Source organism: Candoia aspera, chromosome 1 (assembly GCF_035149785.1).
Source record: "Candoia aspera isolate rCanAsp1 chromosome 1, rCanAsp1.hap2, whole genome shotgun sequence".
In the NCBI taxonomy this organism is placed as follows: domain Eukaryota; kingdom Metazoa; phylum Chordata; class Lepidosauria; order Squamata; family Boidae; genus Candoia; species Candoia aspera.
In genome coordinates this window covers 15,816,998-15,827,240 of record NC_086153.1, presented here as the reverse complement: position 1 = coordinate 15,827,240, position 10,243 = coordinate 15,816,998, and the positions used below count along the sequence as shown (strand labels likewise).

At 45.2% G+C, this 10,243-nt stretch overlaps 1 protein-coding gene across 1 annotated transcript; it reads right to left on the bottom strand.

Annotated features, from left to right (window-relative positions):
• Positions 1–286: 286 nt before the first annotated feature.
• C1QBP (complement C1q binding protein) lies at positions 287–9,862 on the bottom strand. The gene is made up of 6 exons (XM_063298105.1): positions 9,616–9,862; positions 6,234–6,384; positions 5,537–5,621; positions 4,442–4,537; positions 3,115–3,237; positions 287–1,175 (listed from the first exon to the last, which is right to left on the bottom strand). The coding sequence occupies exons 1-6, from the start codon at positions 9,845–9,847 to the stop codon at positions 1,026–1,028; spliced, it is 837 nt and encodes a 278-aa protein (XP_063154175.1). The 5' UTR covers positions 9,848–9,862; the 3' UTR covers positions 287–1,025.
• Positions 9,863–10,243: the final 381 nt, after the last annotated feature.

Below are 10,243 nucleotides of genomic sequence, written 5' to 3'. Positions count from 1 at the left end.
GGCTTCACTTTGGCTATGTTCACACAACCCAACCATCAGCCAAAGACCTAGCAGCTGCATGAGCGTGTGCAAGTGCTGTGCTTGCTTTATCTTCTTGCAAACCCAGTCCATTTGGCATTGCAGAACCCACAAAAAAGGTTAATTCAGCAATCAAATTAAGTATGGTGTGTGAAGGCACCTATGATGTGCAAACCAGGCCACTGTCAGCACGAGACTACCAAAAAATGAAGAGCACGATAAAGGAAGAATTGCAATAGCTACAAAGCCACATGGAGAAATGCCGAACTCCTTCTGTATATTTGTTCCCTTCCACCACAGATTATTCACAGGCAAAACAGCTCCCTCTCCTTGAAGAACTCTTGTTCACAAGCAGATGGCTCATCTACCAGGAAAAATTACAGCTGAAGGCATTAAGAGGTGGGTTGCAAGCTATCTCCTATGGAGCCATCCAGAAGGTTATCTAAGTTAGCACTATCTAACTGAACCTGTGTTTGCACAATTCCCTAGACTAGATTAAACCAAGTGGCTCAGGTCTGGGGATCCAGCAAATGCTTTAGCATGCTGCGTGAACCAAGCCATCACATTAAGCCATAACGTAGTATGTATGTTTGGGCGAAGCATGGAATGCTAACGTGGCAACCTTCTGTTAATCCAGGTAGTTGGGTAGGAATTCTGGGATTTAGAGCATCAGCGTATCTGAACAGCACCAAGCTGAAAAAAGCTAAGCATACACACACAGTCCACCTTACACTAAGAATTTAAGATAGTTTATTTTCACATCATTTATCTTCCTTTTTAAACTGTACAAACCTCCCCAATCTAGTTGGCACCTGGATGGCATACAGTTGCAGAACAATATACCCCCCAGTCGGTGGATATAATCAACCTCCACGGAAAAACTTCAACTCTCTCTTCTCTAGTTCCCTGGGATTTTAAAACTAGAGTCCAGGCTTTGAAGGGCAGGAAAATCATCCACCCCCAAACTCCCCGTGAGGAAACACAGGCCTCCACGCAGCCAACTCAGCCTACTGACATTTGACAAAATGCTTCAGATCTTCAAGGAACCGAATGTACTCTCTGTGCTCCAGGGCTGTGCTGAGGTTCACAAGCTCATCTGCAAACGTATTGTCCACCCCTCGGTCAGCCAGGAAATCCATCAGGTGGTCATACAGGGCCTGGGAACAGTATTGGAAATGTAAGAAGACCCAAGAAATGCAGGCGCTGTAAGACGACAGCCTATGTCAGTCTATGGTGGGAAACAAGAGGAGTCCGGTAGCAGTTTCTCCAACGAACACGTTTTATTAAAAGGCGTAAGCTTTTGTAAGCTGCAGCTCACCTCCTCAGATGCTCGGGAAAGCCTTTTAGTAAAATGTATTCATTGGAAAAAGTGCTACCAGACTTCTTTAAAAAAAAAAAAAAAAAGCTTTATTTATTTTCATCAGAATATAGTTAAAATACAAAACAGTAAATACAGTAAAGATAGAAGACAGCATTAAAAGAAAAAAGACACAAACTATAAATGTGAAAGTAGAAAGATGGTAAGAACAAAGAAATGACTTCCAGCTATCCCAATTACAGATAAAAATATAATTGAAATAAATTAATCTAATTAAACCACTTATTTATCCATATTAACATTATTTCTATCCAAACAAACCCACTATTCAGTAAAACCCATAATCATAACTTCATTTTTTTCCATCACGAGCAGATAGTCTGGAAACAGTGCTACCAGACTTCTTAAGAAATGCAGACGTAGCTGCTTTTTCTAACACTGAGAGCCAGTTTGGTCTAGTGGTTAAGGCAATGGGCTAGAAACTAGGAGACTGTGAGTTCTAGTCCCGCCTTGGGCATGAAAGCCGGCTGGGTGATCTTTAGCGAGTCCCTCTCTCTCAGCCCAACTCACCTCACAGGGTTGTTGTTGTGGGGAAAATAGGAGGAGGAAGGAGTATTAGGGATGTTCACCGCCTTGAGTTACTTATAAAAAAATTATAAAGGCGGGACAGAAAATAAATAATTAACAATTTTAAAAAAACATAAGGGGCATACAGGCTTACAGTCAACCGGAGGATTGCCACAGAATTCAGTTCAGTGTGGCTCCCTATTGCCAATCTTACCTTGGGCAAAGGGTTGGATTAGTAGTGCTCAAGGATCCTTCCAACTCTAGCAGCATTCACATAACACACCAACCAAGCCTTCAATTATACAGTAAAAATACTGATTTTTTTTCAGGTTTATAAAACTCGCCAGGGAAAAGGGATCTCTATTTTTCTCAATCTGTCCTAAAATGCAGCATCCAGGAACGGAAGGCCATTTGTCTCATATAGGAATGTTCAATGGTTGGATTCACACAACATGCTGTCAGGATATAGAGCGAAGAACCACGCTGAGATCCGAAGCTTTAGCTCTAGCGTTCATTGTTCTGCTCTACAATACGCAATCCTGCTACACTGAGAAAGCACCAGCAATTCCTACCAGAAAAGCTCAGAAGGCTAAGGCGCTTTCTTTCTGGATCTCTTGATAGGGAGGCAAAGGGAATCAGTACTGCGTGTGCGTTTTTCCCCCTGGAGAGCCCCCCCACCCTTCATCAGCACTGTCCGTAACACATGCAAGATTCTAAAGCTGGGTTAAAAAAAATACCCTCTCCTTTGAATCTTCACTCTTGCTGACATCCTGGACTGATCCGTGCAGTTTTCTTAGCAGCAGCACAACAATGTAAACCCAAATGCAATGTTCAACTCAGACGTTATACCCAAACCATACTCTGGCTGAAGACAACAATCTGGTTAACATAACATGCTACAGCACTGACTGAGTTCTTACAAGTAGCCAACCCATGAACCATCCAACCTGTTTTAGCCTACTGTCCTGTGTTGTGTGAATCCAGCACCTCCTTCACTCACAATACCTGCTGTCCAGACTCTTACCAACCTGGCAGCCTCCAGATTTGTTGGAACTGCAACTTCTAGAAACCTCAGACAGCGCCATCATGCTGGGTGGGAATTCTGGAGCTGCAATCCCAACCCATCTGGAGGCCACCAAGTTGAAGAAAGTTACCTCCTATAGACAAATGGTCACATAAAAACATGCACAATGACCTACACATTCCCTTACCCAGTCTAGAGAGTCGGTGTTGAGAGTATAGTTGTTGTCCTGCCATTCTGAATCTCCAGCAGGCTGGAAGCTGACCTCCCGGATGGAAAAAATATCACTTTCCCCTTCTTCACTGGGGCTCACCTGCTTGGCAGAGCAACCCAAATGGCAAGGGTGAAAAACCAAGTCATTGCTAAGCAGCTCAGGATTAGGCCATGGAGGGACATTTACTCCCTAGAAATTTACTTAGAACACTCATAGTCCACCCAATATCAAGACCTTGGTGTGTGTTAGGTTCTGCAGCAGAGTGCACCTGCAAGGATTTGCACAAATCAAACTACACATTCCACTAGAACCACGTAACTTGACATTATATGATCAGCAAGGGCTGAACTACACATTCCACTAGAACCACGTAACCTGACATTATATGATCAGGACACCTGTCCTCATGGTGACAGGCCTCTTTGGAAGAGTCAAAAGAAGCTGCTGCTTGCATCAGTGGAGGCTTCCTTCCCTACAAATTAGCATACCCAGAGGGGAGATGGAGGGGGGCAGTCATAGGGGAACATGAAAAGAAGGGGTGTGTTCATTTTCCTGCAGGTGGATTTTTCTAAGGGCATATCTGGTTGTATGCTGTTGGCACAGAATCCTGGATTAGAGGAGTTTTTAATCTGATCAAGCTACCTTCAGGTTTTTAAGAACTAGAAATCTGATTTAATATAAATTATAATGCAAGAGAAAACCCTGCTTTTTCAACAGACAGAATCCAGGCTGCTCATTAAATAACACACCATATTATGTGATGCAAAGTTAACCAGTGCACAGGTGTTCCGGATTACAGCTTTCTCAATCCAGGTTTACTGGCCATGCTCACTGGAGCTGATGGAAGTTAATAAAACAATCTGAAAGGGCATTTAGCTCTCAGATACCCCATTTAGATAAGTCCTCCCCAGCAACCTCACTAGAAAGCTGAATATGTATTCGCAGTGCACCATTTCTGCCCTTGCAAAACCTAATTATACTGCATTCCCCAAATCCTTCCTCTGTTGGAATACCAGCATTGGTGGAGAAAGCTCAGCTAAAACATCTTCATCACAGTCTGTTTCTATGAGGAAGAAAATATGTTTCTCTTGGGTGTGTACATTCCACTTTCCTTCCACTGAATTCTAGATGGCGAATTCAAGGTTGTCCCCTATTTGGGCAGTAATCAAGGCCAACCCTGCTTAGCTTCAATGAGCCTCATCTGCCTGGCCTGTTAGCACATGACAGTCTCCAGAAATGTTGATTTCCAACCCTGTAATGGAGGACTTCATGTAGAGAAGGCAGAGAGATAAAATGACCTCACCTCATCCTCAGGGTAATGGCAATCCAGCACAAGTGTTTGCTTGGTATCATCTTTGGTTACTTCTACAACAAAGTTTGGGGTGGATGTCAGCTCAGGCTGTAGAAGAAAGACAATTACATAACCCTCAGAACCAACACCAACCAAATCATATTTTGGTTGCAGCAATTCAGATGAAAAATGGAAGAAAACTGCTTCCTCGTCCTGCTCCTGCCATAAAAAAAACATGTACGTAGATCTGATTCACTCAAATGCTGGTGCCTCCAAGTCTTACTGAAATTAAGGTACTCCATGCTGAATTACGATCTGTGTAAACCATTGCAGTGAAACCAGACTATTTTTGTCTACCACTTCCAGATGCCCAATAGATCCAACAGCATGTTATCTGTATCAACATGGCATTTGTACAATCAAGTAGTAACACAAAAACTTGCATGACATTGAAATAAACAGATGTAATATGCAATTAAGTAATTATTGTCACAGACATAATGGACTTAATTTGTTGTTTTGGAGATGTCCAGACATGAGCTTGGTCTGTTTGCATTCAAAGTCTTTATACTGTAGAAATAAAATGAAGCTCTATGTTTCTATATGGTCTAGATTTAATAAATGATTAAAAGTCTGAGCTAGCTGTGTATTAAAATTACAGCTTCTTCCTTCAAGTTCATTTCATCACTAATCCATACACACATTTTTCCTCTTTGGATTGTATCATTACTACTGTACCCTTTTTATTTGGTTTATTAAATTTCACTATTTTTTTTAAAATCATTTAAAAAAGTCTGCTAAATGGCAGTCCATGTAATCAAGGTTCTATTGTGTTACTTCTTTTAATAATATCTTATCTTACAGGACAGTTTTAAGAGCATAATTTATAATGAATTCATGCAAAAAAGTAATTTTCCTTCCAGGCAGTACAATGTAGCTCCTGCTGGCAGTTGCAATGAAGAGGACTTGGGGAAAGTTCAACCTCTTCATTCTGCTATGACGGTCACCTGCTTTTAACTAGGATCTTTCACAAAGACACAGGTGCTTCACCCGTTGTCTACACTCTTGAATCCCACCCCACTCCCAAAACAAAGGACCCCTTTTTACCTCTTCTTCATCAGGCTTCTGTCCTTCTGGGGGCTCATCAAAGTTTGGTGGAATGCTATTATTAATATTGAAGGAGACAGTGATCCTAGGGAACAACAAACCCACAATTAGCAAACCAGGATCAGTGCAGGCCAGCAGCCTTGACGGGAACACATGGCCTCCAATGCTTTTGCTTTCTCAAAAGCTGCAATGCACACATTTACATCAGTCTGAATCTCAAGGAAAGCACACATTGCATCAGTCTGAAGCCCTATTTATTAATTACTTATTAATTAAATAATCAATCCTTAGCCATAAACCGTCACCATATTGTTGCCAGTGTTATTATGTAGTGATCAGATATACTGATCTGTAGTGGTTTGATTCTGATATACCAATTTCGCTATGTGTGTATGCATGTACCTATTAATCTATTTATGAGCCAGTGTGCTGTAAGGGTGAATTGGATTAGGATGGGGGAGACCGAGGTTCCAATCCACATTCAGGCACCGAAGATCACTGGGTGACTTTGGGCCAATCACAGGCTCTCAGCCCAATACATTTCTGCAAAGGTCTGCCTGCCTCCAAACTTCTTGATACTTCTAAGTTGAATGCAATCTCTCTGGGCTACATAAGCAACAGGGCTTTCTCTTCCCGCCAACACACTGAAATCCAGAAAGTGGAGTTTGGTGACTGCCCAACTTTCTTGCCCACTTACATTTCCCCAGCCACTTTCCGTGTGAGCTTGGCCTCAGTGCCATGAATTTCCAGCTCCCATCCTCCAGACATCTTTGGCAGGGATTTGTGTTTCTGGATCTTCTTCTCCTCTTTGATTTCATCATTTAGAAATTCAGCAAAAGCTTTGTCACCTGCAGGTTGGAAAGAACAGCAGCTGCTTCACTTTATGCACCCAATATAACTAGTGCTACTTCCAACTCATGGGACCTACAATGATACTGGTAGTCCTTGCTTAACAACCATAAATGGGACCAGGATTTTGGTTGCTAAGCAAAGTGGTCATTAAGTGAATCTGACATGACTTTACCACTTTTCTTTTTGCAGTGGTTGTTAAGCAAATCACCACAGGCGTTAAGCAAAGCACATGGATCCCCATTGATTTGGCTTACCAGAAGCCAGCCAGGAAGGTCGAAAATAGCGAACATGTGACCACGTGACGCTGCAACAGCCATAAATGAAAACCTGTTGCCATGCGTCCAAATAGTGATCACGTGACTGCTGGGACACTGACAGTCTAAGCGTGAGGACATATCACAAGTCAGTTTTTTCAGCACAGTCATAAGACTGAACCTTCACTAAACGAATGGTTGTTAAGCGACGACTACCTGTATTTTTTCATTTCTAAAGCATCATAAGGTTTGATCGCAGCAGATGGCCACACCAGCCAGTTTTGGTCAATCCAGAAAAAGCTAAGCAGTTTTGGTTGTTGTTTATTCATTCAGTCCCTTCCGACTCTTCATGACTTCATGGACCAGCCCATGCCAGAGCTTCCTGTCGGTCGTCAGCTCCCCCAGGGATGAGTCCATCACTTCTAGAATATCATCCATCTACCTTGCCCTTGGTCGGCCCCTCTTCCTTTTGCCCTCCTCTCTCCCTAGCATCAGCATCTTCTCCAAGGTGTCCTGTCTTCTCATTATGTGGCCATAGTATTTCAGTTTGGCCTTTAATATCATTCCCTCAAGTGAGCAGTCTGGCTTTATTTCCTGGAGGATGGACTGGTTTGATCTTCTTGCAGTCCAAGGCACTCTCAGAATTTTCCTCCAACACCACAGTTCAAAAGCATCGATCTTCCTTCTCTCAGCCTTCCTTATGGTCCAGCTCTCGCAGCCATATGTTACTATGGGGAACACCATTGCTTTAACTATGCGGACCTTTGTTGTCAGTGTGATGTCTCTGCTCTTAACTATTTGATTGAGATTGGTCATTGCTCTTCTCCCAAGGATTAAGCATCTTCTGATTTCCTGACTGCAGTCAGCATCTGCAGTAATCTTCGCACCTAGAAATACAAAGTCTTTCACTGCTTCTACGTTTTCTCCCTCTATTTGCCAGTTATCAATCAAGCTGGTTGCCATAATCTTGGTTTTTTTGAGGTTTAGCTGCAGGCCAGCTTTTGCACTTTCTTCTTTCACCTTCATCATAAGGCTCCTCAGTTCCTCTTCGCTTTCAGCCATCAAAGTGGTATCATCTGCATATCTGAGATTGTTAATGTTTCTTCCAGCGATTTTAACTCCAGCCTTGGATTCCTCAAGCCCAGCATGTCACACGATGTGTTCTGCGTACCAGCTGAATAGGTAGGGTGAGAGTATACAGCCCTGCCGTACTCCTTTCCCAATCTTAAACCAGTCCGTTGTTCCGTGGTCTGTTCTTACCATTGCTACTTGGTCGTTATACAGAGTCCTCAGATTCCCCCAACCATAATTTGGATGGAATTCCACAAGGAAATTCTAGGGCTGTAGATAAAATTGCCAGTTAAAAAAAGCCCAACTATGCTAAAAGGTGTCCGCAGGGACCCCCATCCATACTGTTGCCAAGAAATGAAGCTGCCTTTATTTTTACCATGAAGTTTGCGCCCCAAGGAGCTGATCATCTATAGCGGACAAACACTAACAAAATTTCATGTTCTTCACCTCTGTTAAAAATAGGAGAGCAGTTTAAGCCATACATGCAATGAGGTAGAAAGAAGGTCTTTGAAGATCACCACCCAATCTTGTGGCAGTAAATTCCATATGTTCTTGATATCAAGTTCTAACATTTTGGGAATAAATCTTTTTTCCTACCCCAACTCAAGTTCTAGGATGCCCGTCCCTCTACATTTCTACATTCAGCAACCCTATGCACATTCACACAAAAATCACAGAACATCCTATTCTAGGCTGAAGTATCCAAAAACTTTGGATTCACAAAATTTACTACTATGGTTTATGTGACGTAGTTCCCACAAAATGCTATGAAAATGGGAATCCCATATTATAAACTATTCAATCCCATTTTAATCAAATCTTTATTCTTGGGCAATTTTTCACTGTTCTACCACAATTATTCCAGCTGTAGAGGGTATTCCATGTTGGAAATACCACAGATTTGCACAAGGAAATTATAGAACTCCAAATTTTATTTTTGATTTCATTCCAAATAATCCCTAGCCTGGAATTCACCCACTTCATGGCTGACAAATACTGGAAAAAGCATTCCAGCCACTGTGCTTCTCACAAGAGCTTTCTGGCTTGAGTTTTAGATCAACCTTCCCCACCCTGTTTCCTCCAGGTATGTGTAGACTACATGTCCCAGAATTCCTGGGGAAGGGGAGGACCTTTGAAATGGTAGTTCTAGCAAACCTGAAAGGGACCAAAATGTAAAAGTCCAGTCTAGCCCCGGCAGCGCCTACAAGAAATTAAGATTTTGCTTAACTGGATGACACTTTTTTCCTCTCTCCAACTTGCAGCCCATTTCCTCTTAAAAGAACACACGGGTGCTATTCAGTCAGTGGGCTGGACGCTGTTTCAGGATGGGACTTACTGCACGCACGTGGCGTCGGTTAGTGCGGGTACACACCTTGCTGCCAGAGCATGCCTTGCGGGGTTGCAGTCTGCGCCTGCCGCTCACCGCGCGCTCTGCACCACGACTGCCACGCGCCCGCTCCAACTCGTACCTAACGGCCCTTGCAGGCAGAGACGCATGGACCCCGCAGCTTTTTCGCGAGACGGAAACCAGAGCCCTACTCGCTTCGATGTGGGAATGAGCCTCGCGGGATTTAACGAGGCTAACCTTGAAGCAGAAGCCTCTAAGGCTCCCCGGGAGGAGGGAGGAAGACGCGCCCCCGCGATCCCGGTTCATTTAACCCTCTCCTCTTTTCTCCGGCACGCCCTGAGCCTTTTAGAGAGCAGGCCGGGGCGGCGGCCTCCCCCCGCGCACCTCCGATCCCGCGGGAGGCAGGGAGGGAGCAGAAACCCACCCCCGACGGAACCCGATGGCTCTCTCCAGACCCACCGCGCCTGCCACTGGAGCCGGGCGCCAGGCTGCTTCCGCGTCAGCAGACGGAGCCTCGCCCGGCCCCCTCTCCCCGGGCCCACCCTAGCCCTCACCTTCGGTATGGAGGCCGCCGCAAGAGCAGGACACGGAGGGCGAGCCCCGCAGGAGGCTGGGAAGGCCCTTTCCGGCGCCGTGGAGCACCCAGAGCGAGCGGGTGAAAGGCCGGGCGGCGGCGGCCGCCGGGCCCGGCAGCGGGCGATGCGCACTCGCCTGCCCAGGCAGCAGGGGCCGCAGCGGCAGAGAACGGCGCGCGGCGACGGATCGCAAAGCCCGGGCGACCAGCATGGTGAAGGCCGGAGAAAGATTCAGCAAGGCGGACTCACGTGGGGAAAGGCCGGAAGGAAGAGAGAAAACCAAGGACGCCCCCCGCAGCCTCCGCCTCCTCGGTTGTCCCTCCGCCTTTTAAAGGAGGCGCCAAAAGCGCTTCTGGCGCGTTGGGATGTTTCGGGCGCTGCGCCCTGCCCGGTTGGGTGTTTTGAAGATGCTTTTAGCTGGAAATGCTGGGAGGGAGCTCTGGATTTCCGTCCGTGGATGCGTCGGGGTGCCTAGTTGCAAAGACGTTCCTCTTGCCACTTGGCTCGGCGCCTCCAGAAGTAGATGGCTTCCCGTCTCTGGAGGTACCATGCAGCGGCTGCGGAAGCTGCACGAAATACACTCGTTTTCTGAATGGGGGTCCTTATG